The sequence below is a fragment of the Carassius gibelio genome, chromosome B24 (assembly GCF_023724105.1).
Source record: "Carassius gibelio isolate Cgi1373 ecotype wild population from Czech Republic chromosome B24, carGib1.2-hapl.c, whole genome shotgun sequence".
Classification (NCBI taxonomy): domain Eukaryota; kingdom Metazoa; phylum Chordata; class Actinopteri; order Cypriniformes; family Cyprinidae; genus Carassius; species Carassius gibelio.
The window spans coordinates 11364782-11387118 of record NC_068419.1 but is presented as its reverse complement, the minus strand read 5'-3'; the positions used below and the strand labels follow the sequence as shown (position 1 = coordinate 11387118).

At 36.3% G+C, this 22337-nt stretch overlaps 1 protein-coding gene across 1 annotated transcript in view; it reads left to right on the top strand.

Moving 5' to 3' along the window:
• The window catches only part of prex2 (phosphatidylinositol-3,4,5-trisphosphate-dependent Rac exchange factor 2), a 130404-nt gene that overhangs the window by 28648 nt on the left and 79419 nt on the right, over nucleotides 1-22337 (top strand). Inside the window, exons 7-13 of the mRNA XM_052596298.1 lie at nucleotides 6684-6817; nucleotides 6927-7030; nucleotides 9840-9989; nucleotides 10681-10825; nucleotides 16949-17049; nucleotides 19401-19504; nucleotides 19593-19642. Of these exons, the coding sequence (XP_052452258.1) occupies nucleotides 6684-6817; nucleotides 6927-7030; nucleotides 9840-9989; nucleotides 10681-10825; nucleotides 16949-17049; nucleotides 19401-19504; nucleotides 19593-19642 (788 nt within the window). The remainder of the gene's footprint in view (nucleotides 1-6683; nucleotides 6818-6926; nucleotides 7031-9839; nucleotides 9990-10680; nucleotides 10826-16948; nucleotides 17050-19400; nucleotides 19505-19592; nucleotides 19643-22337) is intronic.

The following is a 22337-nucleotide window of genomic DNA, read 5'->3' as shown; positions in this document are numbered from 1 at the left end:
CTTCTTATTCAAAGTAGAATTTGAAACATTCGCCTGGTGCAGGTGATTGGTTCTTTTTGTATCGGCAGCCAATGAGCAGCTGCTCTAAATATAATTACTTGGCTAATGCTTGCTGTAGCAGTTGCAGCGCACTTCTGAAACCTTCACCTTCCCCAGCTCCACCTGTATAGATCTGCTATGGGGTGATTCCATAAATGTTATGTATGAGAGGTTCATTTCATGTTTTCTGTGTGGCAGCTAGGGCTGTAGTACTCGAGTCCGGTCTTGGACTCGAGTCCGGACTCGAGACATTTTTCTGTCGTCTCGGACTTGTCTCGGACTCGTTGAATTTGCACTCGGACTTGTCTCGGACTTGGCCATTGGACTCGCCAAGTCTTCTAGTTGGTCTCGACCGAGTCCAGCAAAAAAATAAAATAAAAAATTTCTCCTTCAAAACAAAACCACATTTGCATGATGTCGCGACTGAAAACGTGTGGAAAACGCTAGGCGCGCCGCTCTCCTTATTTCCAAAGCACTGTAGCCTGCGCTTGCGCTCCAGTGGCGTCTGCTGTTGCTGGGCAACCATGACCCGCTCTCCATGATGATGCAGAAGTTTCAGCAAAGAATAAAGGGAATTCCAGCACTTAAAATCACTTGCAGTAGCTCTGCTAATAGATTCATTTAAAAAATGTCTATCTTTGTACAACTATGATCATCTGTTTCTCCATCTTGCCTTAGCTTTCAGTATTGTTCCCGGGAAAGGATGTGCATGACCAGTGGTGCACTTACTGCGACCTGAAAAGTTTAGATGTTTCTAATTTAATTTTCTACCTGTTAGATTGTGTTTTATTTATGTCTACACCTAGATAGCCTTTTTTTTTTATCAATAAACGCGTTTTAATGTATAGCCTTATGCAACAATTACATATGTAAATTTTAAAAACTTTATATATGACATTACATATTTACATTTTCATGTAACAGCCAGTATTTGTATCTGTAACAATCACAAAATTTTTCCTATCTGCATTCGGATACAACATCGTACAGTTACTTGATAAGACTGTTATGACTTTTTATATATTTTTTCGTAGTTATCACTGAACAAGTATGTCGTGTTAAACTGAAATAATTATTAATTTCTAAAATAATATTTATCATGCAAGCAGAGAGATGTCATGACAAACGTTTAGTGATCATTTGAACACGACTGAATCCATTCAATGCACACATTCTCATTACGCAGAACACTTTGAGCGAGTCTTAATGTTAATGAACTTCACTAAACAGATGTGTGTGTTCCGCGCAAACCAGCAAAAGGTAAATATGCAAACATGTAGGACAAGTAGACAATGTATCCGTATCGAAGCTGATTATTAGCCTACTCTTGAGAGAGAAAACTGATTTGGTTTTTGAGAGACTGAGACGCGCAACGCTGCTTGTTTGATTAGCGAGCGCGCTGTGCTTATTCCATTCATTCGTATCATGGTAGCCTAAGCTTTCAATATTTGCCTTTTAAATATATACAAATAATATAACGTGTAGCTATGATGTATTATTATAGGTAAAATTACTCTTGCAACGCTCTGGTTTCTGAGAGATAAACAGAGAGGCGACAACAATGCGGTGTTTGATTTGCGATCTTTTCACTCATAAAGTTTACATTCATTCACTTCTGGCGCTGATGCCCTGGCTCACCTGTTATCTAGAAAACACCAGACTCTGTCAGCTTTAGCCGAGTATTCAGGCAGAATTATTCCTTGAGCGTTATTCGTTTTTTAAGCCATTATCCGTGCCATTCCGAATAAGGTATTCGGCTTCAGGCACAACCCTAATTATTACATTACATATTTTATTTTTACATGCAACATAGATAAGGTCATATAGTAACAGCTCCACGCAATATTGTAATTCTAAAATTCACGTCGTACTTGCAAACACTTTGTATGCATTATGGTTAATGCATGCTGGAGTAGTCGATTGTTTCCGACAGAGCTCGACTAGTCTATGCAAGCACAAGCACAGTATGACAAAAATTTCGCTGTATTTATGTGCGCATGTCCAGTAGAGCCAAACATATCCATTGTCATATCCCGAGCTTTGCGTGTCTGTGCACTGTGCCAATTAGGCATAGTCATATACATTTTTGACCACAGATATAATGTCAACAAAAAATTAAGTACATAAAAATTATTTGACCTTACAGTCCCAAACTTTGTTTGTTTATCCAAGTTTAGCTCCCAGGGTCGGACTGGGGGTAAAACCAGTACTCATTAGCAAGGCCCCAAAGGAAGAGAGGGCCCTTGAAAAGTATGAATCTGAAATATATATTTTTTACCTGGATATTTTCATGGGTGGGGGCCATGGGGGCCCATCAGGACTGCCTATGCATAGGGCCCAGGATCTTGTTTAACGCCCCTGTTAGCTTTAACCCTAATTATACACACTTGAACCTAATCAAGCTCTTACTAAACACACTAATCTTCCAGGTGTTTTAAGGCCAGTTGGAGCTAAACTTTTCAGGACATTGGCCATCCAGGATGTAGTTTGGAGACCCCTGTCCTACAGAGTTGTTACTTTGCACATGCTTTTTGATCATTACAAATAATAATGTACAATTATTTTCTTAGAATAGGAGATATGCTTTCTCTCGCATCACAAACATTATCAGTAGTTAAGTATGTGGTCTTGAAGAGGACCCTTTTTTCTTTCATTTGGACTCGGTCTTGGACTTGGACTCGAAACTTTTGGACTTGGACTTGACTTGGACTCGAACCTCTTTGGACTCGGTCTTGACTCGGTCTCGACTAGTCCTGGACTTGGACTTGACTTGGACTCGACAAAGCCGGACTTGACTACAGCTCTAGTGGCAGCAGTATGTCTTACCTGCTCACAGCTGCACGTCTGTGGATGTATTGGCAGTAGGAAGCCTGGCAGAAGCAGTGTAGAAGATCTATTCCGCCAATCCAAACATATTAACATTAACATGTATATTACCATGCTAATCACTGTTGTCATGACAGAACAGCATTTATTTAAAGTAAAAAAAAAATTGTCTTTGTCTTCACCTTTGATCAGTTTAATGCTTATTAAATAAAAAAAATATATAAAAAAACAATTATATTGACTAATCTCCTTCACCTGAGTTAGTTTGACATCAGAAGATAAGAGGCACCATCACCAACCCTCAAAACTCCATTCTTAATTTTGCCAGTGTCTTTGATGTAAACCATTGAAACCCTAAAATCTTAAGCCCTAATTGAACTTGATGCTTTTGTTCGTCCATTCTTTCAGCCTCCGTAGAACCCCTCCCTCCACCCCCCCAGCTCAGCTGAGTGCTCTTTAGACTATGGCAGCACTGTCTGCTGTTTGCATCAGTGCCTTTAATTAGACCCACTTTGAACGGTACTGCTTGACCATGGCACGAGATTAACTCGGCCATTATTCATATTCAGATGGCTTTCACAAGTGCTCTATAAACTAACCACAAACTATATATCTAACATGCAGATGTGTTCTGCTGCCATCCTATGAAGTAACCGGCAGGTATCGTCCACTGCAGTTCGAAACTCATTTATCCTCCAGACTTCCCTCTTAATAACGTGTGACTGGGCATGGGGCTGCCGGCCAAGGGTAACAATGGCGGTGATTATGGGGGCAGTGTGGGTTCTGTGCTTGGGGTTATGTAACGGACCCATCCAGTGAGGTTTTATGTGAGCGGGGTGATCGGTGGCTTTGGGAAAAGATGGAAAGAGGTGAAAGACACAGACAAGGTGAACTCAAACTCATTAGGATGTAAAAGTCGACCAGGACATGTATTAGTTTAGACAATGGAGTGACGACTATAGTTTAAGTGGTAGTTCAAAGAAAACAAAAATACAATTATTCACCATCAAGTTGTACCAAACCTTTATGAGTTTCTGTGTTCTGTACATAAAAGAAGATATTCTGAAGCATATGGGTAACCAAAGAGTTCCATTATCTCTGTAATAATTTTATTAATCAAGGATGCATGAAATTTAATTAAAATAAATCTTTGTCTTTTGAACTCTCTAATCAATGAATCCTCAAAAAATGGATTCCCAGTCCCACTAAATTGTTAAGTACCACAACACTGATAAAATAAATGTTTCTTTAGCATAAAATCAGCATATTAGCAACACTGAAGAGTGGAATAATCTCTGCTGTGCTTTGATATCACAGGAATAAATTACATTTTAAAAATATATCTAAATAAATGTTATTTGAAATATTTGTATCAAACAAATGCAAATTTGTGGACATAAGAGACTTCTTTCAAATAACCTTTAGACCCCAAACTTTGGAATTTAACCTTATTTATCATAACTTCATAATTTGTCATAACAACTCTCAGAGAATTTAGCATGGTTATGTACATGGCAATGTTAATGTTTTTGGTCTATTGCTACTGAACATATAACATGAAATAACCCTCATATACAACATATATGAAATCACCCTTGTAGCAGATCTATACAGGTGGAGCTGGGGAGGTGGAGGGTTTCTGAAGCATGCTGCAACTGCTAAAACAAGCAATAGCAGAGTGTTTGAATGCTGAGCAGCAGTTCATTGGCCACTAATGAAAAAATTAAAATAAAAACAGCTGTGCCTTGTGAATAATGATGTCACTATGTCAGATTGAGTTAGAACCTATCAGACTGCGCCATCTAGAGTTTCATGACAGAACTTTGGATAAGTCTCATTTGCATATGCACATATTCAAATGGATCACATGAAAACCAATAATGTTTTGAAGCACAAATGTCGAACTTGGTGCAGCTATTAGTATTTTTCTCACAAAAGCCTAGCATGTGATGTCAGAACATCTGGGATGTAGGAATCGAATGGTCTACATTTGTCATGTAGTTTAACAGATCCTGGTCACCATTCAATTACAGTGTATGGCTAGTTTTATGTTCCAGAGAAGAAAGAAAATTATGTAGATAGAGTATATAATGACACTGCATTTTTATTTTTATTTATTTATTTGTTTATTTATTGATGACTTCAACAGAGTCCAAAGTCTGGGTTTTTTGAGTGTGGGTGTTGTTGATAGGACACTGTGGTAGGTGTGAGTCACTTTACTTTGGCATAGTGGCGCTAGACACTGAGTTAACGATTGTAGTCAATGCGTTAAGCTCGAAAGTCTCTCTACTGAGTGTTGAGTTTAACTGTCTCACGTACAACTTCCTGTTTCACTCAGCATTAGACTCAACATTGTCTAATCTCAGAATGAACACTTCACAGCAGGCGTGAGATCTATTTTTAACCATATTTTGCAGATGGCGATAGAGAACAGCATTTATGCTTACATCCTTTCGAATCTGTTTACCCACCTGCTTCATGAGTCACTGAGCCACATCTTATTCAGGAATGCAAGTAAATGAATTTGTAAGCAGTCCTAATGAGTTCAGGATTAAACAGCAATGACCGCAACTATTTGTAAACGAATAAGTGGACTTTTGCATTTGATCCTAGCAGCCTTGCACGTGTCCTTGAGTTTTAAAAAGAAATTTTGCGAAACAAAGGCCATGTTGTTTTAGCATTCAGGGTGCGTATTGAAATGATCCTAGCCAGGTTTCGCTGTCCACATCAACCATTGTAAAAACATACCGCAGAATGAAAAACAGGCGGTCAGATTTTACGAGGGAAATATAGTGGAATGTTTTATAACAGTCAGACATGGGTTTCGAAAATGTTGTTGACTGAATTTTGTTTTAAGATCTACAATTTCGCTGCAAGATTGTTTCTGTCTGTAACACATATCTGAGCCGTCACACCCTTCTGGTAGGCGAGAAATTATATAGGCCTGCATTTGGTCTGTGTGGCCAGAGCTGTCACTTTAAGTTTCTCAGAGGACAGCAGTGCATATTATGGGGAAATTTCAGTGCACCATTTAGTCATACAAACTGTTCGGAGTGCAGTGACCATTCCAAAACCACTCTCATGAAGTAAACTGTGACCTTTTGGAAGCAGTTTCCAAATCTTTTTTAGCCTTCTGTGCTTCATTACTGCCATTTTTCTTTCCTGTTACTTAATGTCCAGGAAACAAGGCCTTTGACGGGATGCACACGCACAATGAAAGCAAAGAATCCTGGATTTGCTTCGTAATCATGAACTTCAGCTCCTATTAAATGTGAAACACAGCACTGCGTTAATATGTGTTCTGGATTTGGGGGAAGAGGAAGAAGTTGTCTGTTCTCACTGGCTGTGGGTGGAGAATGGGATAAGAGAGTGGGTTTTCCACATCCACACGACTGGAAGCGGGTGGCTGCTCATTGTTGTTGACCTCCTGCGCAGCTGTGTGTCCTTCACAGCAGGTCTTATGTAGCAGTGTTCTGTGTATTTACCAAAAGCACTCTGGGAAACAAGACAAAGTGTGGGACAGAGCAGTATAAGGGATGGACCACTTGCATAAACAAATGAATGGGAGAAGTTATAATTCTTGATATGGCAACTGTAGGACACAGAAGAACATTTTAGAAATTACTAGTTATAGTTCTGGAAATATATTTTCTTTTTTGTCCTTACTCAGGGCTTCATCATCACAGACAGCTGAACAGAAATTAATTAATTTTATTTGGACGAAGAAAAAATTTCGATAAAAAGTATTAAATAAAATTGTATTTTGTGGCACGTAACTTAAAAAAAAAAAAATTCTGCGCTCTATTTTCCGCACTAAGGGCTCCAACATCACAGACAGCTGTACGGAGATGCTCATGCAGGGAGTTCTGCTGAAGATCTCTGCAGGAAACATCCAGGAACGCATCTTCTTTCTCTTTGACAACTTGCTGGTGTACTGTAAGAAGAAGAACAGGTGAGCTTTCGCTTTTACCTGTCAAACCTTGCAGTTGCCAGCTGTGTTGGTTTTTAATGAGATAACAGAGAAGCTGAGAAAAATGGTTCTGTACTGGGCTCTGTTACAGGCGTTTGAAAAACAGTAAGACGGCCACTGAGGCTCCTCGTTATCTGTTCCGAGGTCGAATCAACACAGAGGTCATGGAGGTGGAGAATGTGGATGATGGGACAGGTGTGTTGTTTACCTACCCTCATGTCATTACAAATCCATATCAGTGTGATTTTTAGCATCATTGAGATACTATTAGTTAGTTTGCTTATATTATTTTTAATTAAGTTTTATTTTTCTGTTTTCTGTATTCATTTAATTGTAGTTAAAGTTTCAGTAATTGAGATGTGTTTTACCATTTTATAACGTTTTTTTCTTTTGCCCAGTTTTAGTTTTAGGTATTTTAATACAGTGAAAATGATAAATGCTGTACTCTTTTCTATTCTATTCTATTCTATTCTGTTCTATTCTATTCTATTCTATTCTGTATTGAATCACTGAATTCCGAAATTAATGTCAAATTAAAATAAAGAAACTATATTGTAATGGCATCTTTAGATGGATTTATTTTCATTGCAGAGGATAATATTAATTTACGTGTCTTAAATATTTTTCTTTTCATATTTTATTATTATTTAAAGATAAAGTACCTTTTTTCTTAGTTTTAGTTAACCAATACTCCTGATATGAATTATTTAAACTTCATATGGCAATTTATTTTCTGTAAAACATGAAAGAAGGATTTTATCCAAATGTAAGTAATTGGGTACTAGGCCTCTTAAGCTCTAAAATTGACAAAATGCCACCATAAATGTAGTTGATACAAGTCATGTGACAGCAAACATATTTTAATTGTATTTAATGGAAATCCATCCATTAGTTTAAAAATTAATAATCCTTGCACCCCAAGGGGGAAACTATAATAAACTCTAGCTCTATAGCACTTTATAGTTTCAAAGCATGTGGGGTAAGCGTTTAACTACTTTTACAGCTAAAGGTTAGAAAAATGCCATTTTCTGGGCAGGATGACAAGTGCTTGGAGCCCGGTGACTGGATGAACTCTTGAGTGGAGTGTGTTTTGGCGATGGAGAGGCCCTGATTATCAGTTATATTTGTAGAAGCAATCATTTGCTCCCTGGCGGACCTAATATCTGGCTGCTCTGAAGATGAATGGGTTTCAGTCCATGGAATCTAAACAAAGCCAACACTGCTGCATTTGCTTGTGGGTGTTTTCCCATTCTCCCCAATGTGTCCGTGTAAAATCCAGGCATAGACTATTACTTGCGTGTACTGAAAGCCGTTGACGGAGACTTCCTGTGCACGGCTGTAAAAGTGCACTCTAAGTCATAGATGGAGAGCTTCTCTTTGATTTGCATGTCAGTTGTTTAAATTAAAGAATGAATTTTCAGGTAAAAGTTTGTAGCTTTCTATTATAATGAATAAAAAAACTGCACGGGCTAATGAAGCGGTTTTAAAACTGATGGGTTTTTGTATGAAAGTTAAGAGCTATTTGGAAATTGATTCGGTTGAATTAAAGGAAGATGCTGCCTGTGGTCGTACAGATGGATGTCTGTAATTTATCCAATTCCTGTGCTGAATTGAGAGGCGTAATCACTGCAACACACGGGCCATTCACGGGGGAAGGGAACACAGGCGCCCAGATTGACTGATTATGGTACGAACGGGCCATTTCTTATGCATGAGAAAAGAAACTGATGAATACATCTCATCTTATTTATTTTTTTGCTGAGGTGTTTGTTCGCATATGGTTTTCAGAGTTATACTCTGTCAGATCTTGCTTGTAGGGCTGTCATGATTTTTGTAGAATCATCATCCAAATAAGGGAGTTTTAAGCAAATGCAGTCTACTTTGAAACAGCAGTGTGTTTTTCAGATTAACTCGTGAACTACATGTGAATGTATTTACATAATGTTAACGTGCATTGTTTAACGTGTAACTTTATGTAATTGCACAATTGCATTTTATTTTATTGCTATTTTATTTTTTCTTAATCATGTGTAATACTGCAGACCTATGGATAGAATTAAATAATAATCACATAACATTAATGATAATCATAAATAAATCATAATCATAAATGTATATATATATATATATATATATATATATATATATATATATATATATATATATATATATAATACAACAATAATAAATTATAAGTTTTAATGATAATATTATTTTATTAATGTATTAAAATGATGTTACCATGCATTGTTACATAAATAATTGCAAATATTTGGGGCATTCCAGGTTAGACCACATTAATTACACACACACACACACACACACACACGCACACACACACACACGCACACGCACACACACACACACACACACACACACATATACACACACACACAACTCAGTTCGCTTGCTAAGCATGGAGCTGTACAATGTAGAGAAGTATTTATCCCAAAACAATGCATGAAAACTATTAGGAAACCACCACACACGGTACTGTTTGAAAGTTTGCAAAAAAGTTCTAAAGGATTTTGTTCCTTTGAGACATTGATGCAATCAGTGCTTCAAGATGGCTTTTAATTCCTGCCTGTTCTTCAGGACTGTTCAAATAGCATGTCGATTCTTCACGGCCTTGTAATTAGAGCAATCGATTCGTCGTCTGCCTGTGATCCATTTCATTCATGGGCTGCTTTGTTTTGTTGCCTGTTTCATGTGGGAATTTGCCCTGAACATTACTGTTCTCTTGGGCTGTTCACACTGCTTTGTTTATGGCCAAGAACATCCATTTTGTCATCTGGGCCGCTTTGATAGATAGCCTGGCATACAAATGTAGAGGGAAGGCAAGAATGCGAAACGGAGAACATTGCGGGTCGTGCCACATGTAGACAAACGGGCCACACAGACAAAAGAAAATATGTTTTGGAAAATTCAAGGAAGTGCCCTGTGAGGACTATATAAGGCGTCTCTGACAGTCAGACATTGATTACTTGTCGGTGTTTTTCCTCAGCGGATTACCACAGCAGCGGGAACATCGTGAACAACGGCTGGAAGATCCACAACACAGCGAAGAACAAGTGGTTCGTCTGCATGGCGAAGACGCCGGAGGAGAAGCAGGAGTGGCTGGAGGCCATTTTAAAAGAGAGAGAAAGACGAAAAAGTGAGTAGTGATGTAATGATTCCTGCTGGGGGGAAAAAGAAAATTACAATACGGCTCATTAAGTGTACCACGAGGGAACAAAACCTTAATTTGAAATGTAATGGTCAGTTTTTACTGTACGGTATGAACATTATGTAATTGTATATATTTTTGTTGTTATTATAATGTGTTTTTATTATATTATATTATATTATATTATATTATATACACAGATAAAACTAAGTAAATATATAAATGAATTATAATTTGTAACAAGAAATATATATAAATAATCCTTAAATGAATGAAGATTCAATATAAAGAAAATATATATTAAATTAATATATAAATTAAAAATTTGTAACAATAAATACATTGACACATTGAATCCCAAAATGAATGTAGAATCAATATAAAAAAATATATATTAAATAATCTATATATAATAGCAATATAGTAGCATTTTTTACGAAGTAATTTTAAGGTCAGTATTGCCAGTACTGATATGTCTATTAAATACAATATTAATAATAATAATAATAATAATAATAATAATAATAATAATAATATATATGATAACATTTACAATAAGATTCCAGTTGTTAACATTATTTAACTACATTAGTTAACATATACATACACTGTGCTAAATATACAGCACATACACACATACAATCTGTGAAAGTGCACTCTCTCTTACTTGCTTTTCCAGCATTGAGACTGGGCATGGAGCAGGACACCTGGGTGATGATATCTGAGAAAGGCGAGAAGCTTTATAACCTCATGAGTAAACAGGGCCACCTCATTAAGGACCGCAAGCGCAAACTCACCACCTTCCCCAAGTGCTTCCTTGGAAGGTAGGTCGGAAAGAGCTGGCTCTCTGTGCAGATAATGGCTGTGAGAGACTCCAGGAGAGATTATGCTGGGGGTCGTGACCTGTAGTATCATGGGAGTGTGAGTTACAGGCAGAGAATGAGAGTGTGTAGCTGTAGAAGTAAGTGACTGTAGTGACCGGAGTACATACCATTTCATGAACATCATAAATAACAGAGCATGGCAGTATAATGGAGTTAGAGATGGACAGCATTCGGGTGAACAGATCTCGGGCTACTGTACATGATGAATAGATCTCAAACACTAAGTCGGGATGGTTTTATTACCCATCCATTTCTGTGCTTTTAAATCGGTTCTTTTCTGTAGAGTCCATCTGTCTTTTGTTTTTTCTTTTCTTTTCCTTGAAGAATTTGACTTATGTGTTAAAGAAATAGCTCCTAGGTCCTTTTTCGGTTGTGAATTTTCTTTTAAGAGCACTGGTTGAATGTTTTTATACCTGCTTTCTATTTAGCAGTGTAAATCTGGTCTGTTTTAAATGGTACCCAGAGTTCCCTGCACAGCTCAGTTTATTTTAAACTGTTAAAAAACACCACAGAGGTAACTAGCATACACTACTTAAGTGTATGCTAACCTATACACTGGGTTAAAAACAACCCAACTTGAGTGATTTGGCAACCCAGGGCTGGGTAAATATTGGACAGAACACAAACATGCTGGGTTATTTTATTTAAGTCAACTATTGTTTAAAAAATATTATACTGCTGGCTTAAAAAGGGATGGACATTAAAAAATCACACAGAATTACTAGAGGTAACAGCAATAATCAAAATAGGAAAATGTATGAATAGGTAATAACACATGGACAAAATACATGACAAATTGCAAAAAAAAAAGTTTATAATACCACATAGATTTAAACTTAATTTAAGTGTATTCAACCATTCTCTGCAATCGGTTTTCACTGAAATAGTGCTAGTTGCGTGCCTCTTGCGTTATCTTGCGTTAAATTTTACTCGTACAGTTGCTGAAAGATGCCGTGAATGACTCCAAAACCTGCCCATAAACAAACAGCTCTGAGATTAGAGGACATATTTTAACATCGAAATAAATTCAACTTTGTATTATAACAAAATAATACCATTTATGTTATGCAAGAAAAAATATGTTTTTCATCATGCGAAACGACCGCTGTTGACAAAGCTGAGTGATATCTCGTCCTTATGTTGAATTGAAAAATAATATAATTAACAGCACAGTAAAGAGTTTATAAATGCAATAAAATATATACAAAACTTTATTTAGCTGAAGAAGTGCACCAAGTGCAAAATATATTAGGCAAAAAGCCTGCACTCTGAATGTAACTCAGCAGTGGGGACAGGCTTAACCCAACAGTTGACTAGATTTCCTTTTTTTAATTTTGTTTTATAAAAAGCATTAAAAATGACCCAGCTACCTACTTACAGAAAAGCTACCCAGCACCTGGGTAAAAATATATAAAAAACCCAACCTATTAAAATGACCCATCAGGCTAAACCCAGCACCCAGCAGGATTAAACAATGACCAATTTTAGAGTGTAGTTATGAGCAGATGGTATCTGTAGACTATTTCAGTTTATTTGGATTGATTTGGGCGAAAATATGAGGAGTTAAAGGAGTTAAGAGTATAACAGATTTACAGCAGTTTAAATTCTATTCAAATATTATTACAGTCTTACAATTCAAATATTGCAATTTAAAATAACATTTTTATATTTTAATATTAAAGCTGCACTCCATAACTTTTTTTGTGTTCAAAATTAACAAAATGTATATAATAAGCGAGTATATAATGAATCCATTTTACAAACAGTGATTTTTGCATATCCTGAATCACCACGGTACACGCATAATAAATGTTTATATTCAGATTATTTTAGACTGGTTTTGGGTAGGTACCGCTGCAGAGTAGCCCAGTACCTGCGTGATTCGTCATAGACATAAACAGAGAGAAGTAGCTCCAACTACAATATTCTTCTGCAAGATGCATGCAGTTCTGTTTATTAACCACTAATCTCAGCCTCAGATGTCACACCCACAGAATGGTGGCTAAATGTCTGATGCATATAGGACACAAATGTGCAAACACTTCAGGTGTAAGAAGTCGTCATCGGATTGGTTGAATTCTACAGGATTTCCACGAGACGTATGTGTCGCTTTCTTTAATGTTCCGCCTGGAAACAAAGACACCGTGGGGCCAAACCCCTACACAAAAGAAGAAAGCCACTGTGTTTACAACTGTGACGACGAGCGCTTTTCAGGGTCAACTAAACGATGGATTTTCCAAAGTATGTGTAATATTTTTAAGTTTGCATAATAGAATCTTTAAAATACGTCCAAGAGTTTTACACACAGTTTTACTGTAATTATGGCAACATTTCCACATCTCGAAACATGATGATGAACGAATCGAACTGTGATTGGTTGTTTGACAAGTCAGTCAAATGACCTCATAGACGGGCTTTGGCCAATGAAAGCTGCCTATGCGAGACTAATTAACTGCTATAGCGGCAAAAGTTATGGACTGCAGCTTAAAAAATTGCTCCAGTAAAATTTACTCCAGCAATTACTCCAGTTTTCAGTGTCACATGATCCTTCAGAAATCATTCTTATATAATGATCTGGTGCTCAAGAAACAATTAATCATTATTATCAGTAAAGTTAACAGTTTTGCTGCAGTTGTGCTGCAATGCATTGCTAAATTGTAACCAACCAACCAATCATAAACTACCTTAACGCTTGCCTCATTAAATAGTAATGATTTGTCTTAACAATAACTATAACAGCAAAGGTAAAATTTAATCCAATGCAGATTTATCTGGCAACATGTTCAGACATATTTGGACAAGCAGGTATTAAAACAAATACATTTTTATAATCATATATAAGCAAATGAGAATATAAACCTACAGATTTCACATCAAGCTTATAACCTGCGACTACTCAGGATTAAGAACTAAACCAGGGAAATGTGAAACAAAATAACCCAGGATTATGTTAACCTAGGGTTTGGAAAATTAATTGAACATGTCTTTCAATGACTTAGTAACCACAAGGTATGGTTTTCTGTACGAGTTATCATTGTATTGGTAAGTTTGATCTGATAGAAATATTGACGCCTACCTTTGAAGATGTAAGTGTGAACATCTGCAGTCTGCATTTCGCTGAAGCACCCAGACCAGAACATATAAAGGAGATTGTTCCAAGATGTGTTGGATTTTTCCTGCTCTGATCTCTTTTGCTTTAAGTGTGCTGGAAAATCCTTTGGCTGGACTTAGATTAACTCAGCTTGACTGGCAGTCCAGAAGTCTCTGTAGCTGGCATTCATAATTTAAACCCTTTGAGTTGTCAATACGACAGCCTCACCGTTCGCTAACATAAGACACTCAAAACACTGTGACACTCAACCGCAAACAAGACTTTCACTCTTTATAATGTCATTTTGGGTTGGGATTTGCCTGTTCAAAGGAGATGATAATAAAAAAGCCTCCTCAAAGAACAACTGCTTATAGTTGTGGCCAGATTATATTGTAAATGGATTTAGGAGAACAGCTTTTTTTCTCCAGCATTTCCAGACAGCACGCAGACAGTGAGGTCTGGAGCGGGAATGGATTCATTAAGGATAGAGATCACAGACAGCAGATAATGTTCATGAGTGGGTGGTTTGTGCTTGTTTCAGAAAGCCAGATGGATTTAAGAAACATATGACAGCAGAACCTGTGAAAATATATCTCTGTCTGGGTAAGAGTGCTGAAACACTGTGGTGATCTGGCCACCGGTTTGTTTTACTATTTTAATATGTGATTCACAGCCAGTAGTATTTTTGAGCAATCTCATCTCTGGTTACTTCATGCCCCAACTATTGCAATAAGTGTCTCTCTCTTTGCTTTATGTCCTAAATTTACATGTTAATTTCTGAGTATTGAATTTGCAGCAAAGGTGCAACAAACTGTTCAAATAAATTATGTTTTTTTTGTTCTCACTCAGGACTAGCACATGGTATTTGGCAGATGCTTTTATCCAAAGCAAATTACAATGCATTCACATTCATTAGTATTTTGTTCTAAGCATTCATGATTGATTGATGGATTGATTTCTGTATTAGTCACTGTATTGGATATTTATCATGTGGTGTCTATTATTTAAATATGTACCTCTAGTAAAATAAACTGTGCCATAATTAATTTAAAATACATATATTTCATATTAAGTATACTTTAAATCCATTAAAGTGATAATCCACCCCAAAATGAAAAATGTGTCATTAATCACTTACCCCCAAGTAGTTCCTAACTCGTAAAACTTTGTTCGTCTTTGGAACACAATTTAAGATTTTTGGGATGAAAACCGGGAGGCTTTCCCTTTAATATATTTATTGATGACTTAAGATTTACTTATATAAAATTATAATTGCACTTTAATTGAAGTATTTCTTTATTGTACAATGTACATTTCTTAATATTATGCCTAAATGTGTTTGATTATCACTACTGTATGATCTCTGTATATCAGTCTTTAAATTCAAGATATTTACAATATATGGGCTACCTGAACTATATTTGCTATAGTTCAACTTTAGCAAATATAGTTCTATAGTATCTTTACTTGGACCTCAGCACTAGTTTGGCACAAAGAAGGTGCATTAAGCTCAAAATTAGATGTTTTCTTATTATATCTACCCATGTTAAATTATTTTCTGTTTGTAAGAACTACAAATATCTGTATTAAATTGCAAGTTTATCGTATGGAGTTTGAGACTGCAGAAAAACTTTTTACCCAACTAATAAGCAACTAATTGTTAAATTCACTCTAAACAAATTCACTTGTTTTTTCATGCATTCATCTACCAAAAATTGTCATCTCACAGTAATCTGAGAAATCCCACCTTTATTATTATGAGAACCTTTTTATTATACTATATATATATTTTTTTTTTTTGCTGTAGCATATTTGAAAATTAGTTTTTAAATATCTATTGCAGTGCACAATACTAATACTATGGTTAAATTCACTTTTAGCACACACACACACACACACACACACACACACACACACACACACACATAGTGTTCCTGTGGCTCAAGTGGTAGAGCATTGCTTAAGCAGTGCAAGGTTGTGGGTTAGATTCCCAGGGAACACATGTTAGCCTGAATGTACTGTAAGTCGCTTTGGATAAAAGTTTCTGCTAATTGCATATATTTAATTTAATTTAATATATATTTACATATGCCATATACATGTGTCAAACTGCTTTCTAAAATTAGTTTCAGAAATACCATGGTTTTATGTACAGTTAAATGCAATTATGCAGAAATGTAGATAACAGCTTTAAAGCAATAACCAAACTGACAGCAGATTGACAAACCCTGCATTATTTCTCTTTCAATCTTTGAATCTCTTATGTTATGCTATACATTTGTATATTATGTCTTGTGTTCATCTTTCTTTATTCATTTTATTCATTGTTATTTTCTCTTTCTGTTTCTATCTCTACATATCATTCAGTCAGCGAAAAAGCATTATCTGAACTTAAATGGTTATAATTTATGAACGCTTTTGAATACAGACCTGAGGTTGGTGTCTTTTTTTGACAAATTCTTCTCCTAAAGCCTCAGAGATCTGCTGGAGTCTGAGATGTTTCTCATGCTGTATCACCATTGGGTTCCATAAACTCTGGGAAGAGCCGCAGGATTACACTGGTGGAGCTTGGCATGTTCGTTTTGGTTTTGCGGAGAGGTAGATGGGAAGGAGAGCCGGGGAGGGAGAGGAATCAGATATCCTCCACTGAGACAGTGGCTTTACCCAGCAAAATTAATATATAAATCTTTTTTTATCGGATGGATGGATGGATGGATAGATGCCTTGGTGGATCGATAGATGGGTAGATGCTGGAAAGTATGAGTTGAAAGAGAGAAAGAAAGAAAGAAAGGAAAAGTGACCAGACTTAAACTCCACCTCACTGCACAAGAAGACTGTTAATCATCGAGCTCGTCTCTGTGGTGTGATAACTCAGTTTTATTTGATTTGGGTTGATAGTCATTCATATAATTTATGGGTCCCTCTTTGTTTTCCTCACATTATTTATATGTCCTCCATCTCTCTCTTCTCAGTGAGTTTGTGTCTTGGCTGATGGAGATCGGAGAGACCAATAACCCTGAGGAAGGGGTTCTTTTGGGCCAGGCTCTCCTGGAAAACGGCATCATACACCACGGTTAGTAATATTTCCACTCTATAGATCTTTTACTAACATAGTCTGACTTTCTGTATGTCAGTGTTGGCTTAACGTTTTACAGTAACTATGTTGTATAACTGGGGTTTGTGAACTAATAATTATTTCATCATTATTAAGTTATAAAAACATTAAAGTAATCATAAAAAAACATTTACTATAAAATAAAACTGTGTTATAGACAATACTGGTTATAACAATACTGTATTTATTAGAGGGATAGATAAGAGTCAGATAGCAAATTATAAAATACAATACAGACAAAACTATTAAAACATGCACATCTTATTAATATGAAAATAAAAAGCAATACACCGTATTGAACTAAAGGCTTTTTACCATCAGTCAAAACCAGAAGATAGACATTTATTTCGTGTGTGCTTAGCTCAAATAATCAGGTGAATTTTCATCAACACAGTTTGTGCATTTTTAATACAGTATATTAAAGGGATAGTCCCCCCAAAAATGCAATTCTGTTATTATTTACCTTTCCTCATGTCTTTTCAAACCTGTATGCATATATGCAATACAAAAGACGAATTTTGGTAACCAAACAGTTTAGGGTCCCTTTTACTTCTATTGTGTTTTATTTCTTTTTTGTCCATATGGAAGTCAAAAGCATTTGGTGACCGACAATCTTCAAAATATATTTGTATGTATTCCACAGAAAAAAAAAGTTGTACAAGTTTGGAATGATATGAGGGGAAGTAAATGATGACAGAGTTTTCATTTTAGGGTGAACTATCCATTTAATGCAGATGGCTGATTAGACAAATAGCTCTCTCAATATTTCAAGTGCTCTGACATCATTGTTCTCAAGCCCTGAGGAATTCTGGGAGCGTCCAAGAGCAGATGGCTTTTTATAACTTTGCCTCTGTTTATATAAAGTGTTACAAATATTCATCCCTTCACACCCTGCTGTTTGTTTAATACTGAGGGAAATGGCTGGTCTTCTGTCTGCTATTTCTTTTGTCGTTTGTTTGGGCGGTGGGGTCCAGTTCTGCTTAATGCATGCTCACCGTATGGACTAGTTTTTTCCATAAAGGAGACTGACTGGCTTTGAGCCAGGACTTCATGCTAAATCACTTCTCACTTCACCGCTTCCTAACAGGGAGAAATAAATTTGAGCATTAGGGCTCTCTGTCCACTCGCTCGCATTTACAGCTTTGGTGAGAAAGATCTTTAAGCCTTTGCTGAGTGTTCGCTGAGGAGGATGAATTCATTTGGCAGAAACAGCAGGATTACTTTTCATAAGCATGTTAGTGTTACTTGCATTTGTGCTTACATGGAGCTGAACGCCTCTACATTCCATTGAAAGATTCTGAAGGTCCTTAAAAGTTTTTGTAGCCTTTTGTGTCATTGTAAAAGATTTTAATACTGACAAAGATATTCATTCAGCCTCATTTTATAGAATTTCTGTTGCCTTGCACATGCAAAATGAAATAAAAAAAGAGTATGAGCCATGGATTTTAAGTCTTTACATTACAGTGTTAATGTTGTATTTATTTTATACATTTATTTAGCTGCTTATGAACCATGCAAAAAGTAAAAAAATTAAAAACAAATAATACTTTAAACAAATGAATTACTTTCATCTTTAGCAAATATGTTTAACATAACAAAATGAGTCCAGTCTTTTTATAAAAGCTGTTTTATTCGTCATAAAGCGTTTTGAGATCACATGACCAGAAATCTGCATAGCTCCCCTGTAATTGAACAATTGTAATAGTGGAATATATATTTAAGCAAATTGACACACTGTACAAAAAAAAAAAAAAAAAAAAAAAAAGAAAAAATTAATGGTTGTCATCTACTATTTAATTATTTTGAAGAGTGCTTGTAAATTAAGTTTATTAGTATTATTGCTGATATAATTGGTAATATTTCCATTTATTTAAATACTTAACTCTCCCATTTTTTCCCATCTGTCTGATCAAAAGTACAATAAAAACAGTAATATTGTGGAATAGTATTACAAATTAAAATAACTGTTTTCTATTGTAATATATTTTAAAATGTATTTTTTCCTGTTATATCAAAACTCAAGAAACAGTTCTTATATTAAAAACATATAAGATATATGAAATATATAACAACATTTTTGTGGAAATCGTGATACAATAATAACAAAAATTTTAACAATGTAAAAAATTGTCTCTTTTGATGAAATTTCATGCATCCTTGCTAAATAAAAGCATTGATTTCTATTGAAAAAAATTGCACTGACCTCAAACTATTAAACAGTAGTGAAAATTTTATTTTATTTTGAAATTTATGTGGATGCATTTTGTTCTAGTCTTAATTGAATATCCACACTCTTAAACGTATTTCAGTCACAGACAAGCACCAGTTTAAGCCGGAGCCAGTGCTCTATAGGTTCCGCTATGATGACGGCACATACCACCCTCGCAGTGACATGCAGGATGTCATCTCCAAGGTAACTCAAGCAGCCATGCAGCCATGTGTCACTTTCTGCCCTTTGGAAAAGTTTGGCATACAATAACAAATGTCCTTCTTCCCCTCAGGGTGTGAGGCTGTTCTGCAGACTCCATAGTTTATTCACACCGGTGATCAGGTAAGGGGCCAGTAGCTTAGTTCCACCTCATTACAGCTGTCTCTAGTCACACCAGCTCCGCCAGGTGATTTCGCACCCCTGTCGCTTCACCATCCACTCTCAAGATAACCCCTATAGGAAATAACGAGTGGCTGATTAGGGATAAAAAAATCAGGTTTAGTTAATTAGTTCAGTTATTTATAGTTTTATGCATGTTTAAGCGCATAACAAGCTAATTTTATAGCCATTGTCTTATTTTTAGTTCACAGAGTTGAACACAATGTGTATCATGCTTCTATGTGAGTAATCAGTGTGGGAGCCCTAAATGTGAAACAGGTGCATTCTGAGATTTTGGCAGCTGACAGACCACAGGACATTAAATTCTGCATGCAAACACAAAGCTAATGGACTCTGAGGGCACGGTTTTTTGTTCGGATGATCAGATGGATCCATTCCGCTAAATTCTACAATAGCCATTGAAGGCCTGTTGGGTTGTGCTGTGTGTGTGTGTGTGTGTGTGTGTGTTTATATTCAGTTCAGTTCAATGCAAATTTATTTGTATGTTGTTTTTTACGATACCAATCATTGCAAAGCAACTTTAAAGAAAATTAAGTTTTTACAATATTTAGTTGTAGCTTATCAGTGGCGACTGTCAGTTTATGTCTATGACAGGAATTTTCAGAAAAGTTATACAAGACGCAGTCAACCAGATGAAGAACACTACTAATAGCAATTATTATATGATGCAATCACCCTTGTTGCACTTTTTTTTTTTTATCGACGTCTAAGTTTACATGGAAGAATTAATAAAAAAAAATATTTTGTAAATCCCATAAGGCATTGTGCTTTGCGGTAATATGTACAGATTTGAAATATAAACACTTTTGTAACTGAAGTGCTGAAAACTTTTACAATCATTCTCAAGACACGGGCCATTATTATGGGGCGCAGTACGTTTTTGCTTGACTGATTATTTTACTAGTCAAACAAGCTAATGTCCATATTTTTAAAAAGACTTTCAGGATTTTGAGACAGGAAATTTAAAGTTTTCCTATTTATTATTGTTATTTTTTTAAATAATGAAATCAAGTATGATTTATTTATTTTCTAATCAGTAACAGACTGTTTACAGCTGACAATCATGTGACTGGCACATGAGCACCATTTTCCCTGGTTCGTAGGAACTCGCCTCCTCCTCCATGAACAAATCGCCATCCAAATGCATGAGTATTATCACAAAAATGCCATGCAAATGTATTTTTACTGACATCCCCTTGAGGAAGTATTCTTAAGTAGGTCTTAAGAATGCATATATTCTCACATTTCTGTACCCTGTACTGAGGATCCCTTCTTTACAAAGCTATAATTGGAAAATCCAGTTCTAGTTTAATTATCTGGTATTTCCTGCTGGTTGGAGGGGCTCTGGAGGGGTTTCACACCCCCACCTTAGCCACATAAAAAAATAAAAAAAACATTCAGCTCTTCTGTGCCCCAAAATCCAGAATGAGTAACATTCCTTACACACTGTATTGTATAACAGTGAGAAGTAGAACAAAAAGAAAGTAAATATCTAAAAGTGTTTAAAAATGACCAAATGCCCAAAATCAGGAGAGTGAGGAAGATTTGGTTGACTTTGCACACACTTGTCCTACAGACTGCAGTGCTCTTGTGCCAGGCATATGACTGCCTGTGGTAACGCTGTTTACCCTCATTTGTCACGCTGACAGTTCTGGGTACAGCTACAGAGGAAAGGGCTGGCTCCATGTCTGTAGCGGTTAAATCATGGCAAGGCCTGTCCAGAATCACACTTCTGGTCTGTGATTAAAACAAATCCTTATAAAATCGAACAGAAACCATCACAAACACTTGAGGTGCATGTCGAGAGTGGATTCCTTTGAGAGAAAAAGCCCATTTCCTGTCAGCTGGAGGTGTTTGGTTGTGTAAAAATGCAATGGGGATGTTTCTCTTTAGAATTCTCTGAATTGTGAACAGCTAAGTTTGGAGTAGAGTGTGTGTGAGTTGTAGGGTGTGGGCCCTTGGTTAGCCCTCTGACCTAGCGCAGTGAGTGTCCCCCAAGAGACCCTTGGCTTCATGGGAAAATTTTTGCTCCATTTCATTTCCTGTGGTCTGGAAGCAGCCACAAAGCATCCATTTGACCCATTCCAGGCCCTGGAGCTGGACCAAACTGAGCTGAGACACCTGCTGACCTCGGCTGGAACGGTGAATCATGTTTGTTAAGAGAACATACGGTCTTGAAACGCATTATTTTTTTTATTAACATTAAATTGATACGCCATCTTAAATTAAACATGTCATTTACACACTGTCAGAGGGCTAATCCAACCATGGTTAAAGTTGTATTTTTTCAATTCTGTCATATCTTCACACACCCCAAAAGTGACGACCAGGATGTTCTGTTTAGCAAAGAAATTGTTGAGGTTCATGTATGATTTGTTTATCACTTCATTCACTGATTGATTCAATGGATTTATATGGTAACAACTGTCTTTTTGTGTGATAGCGACAAAATGCGAAACAATGAATCATTAACTCAATTCATTAAAAATAAGCTATTGACGACTGAAAAAAGTTAGTTCTGATTCGTTTACAGATTCGTTCCTTCTTCCATGGGGAGGTCGTGGCCTTGTGGTTAGAGGGTTTGACTCCTGACCCTAGGGTTGTGGGTTTGAGTCTTGGGTTGCAAATACCACGACTT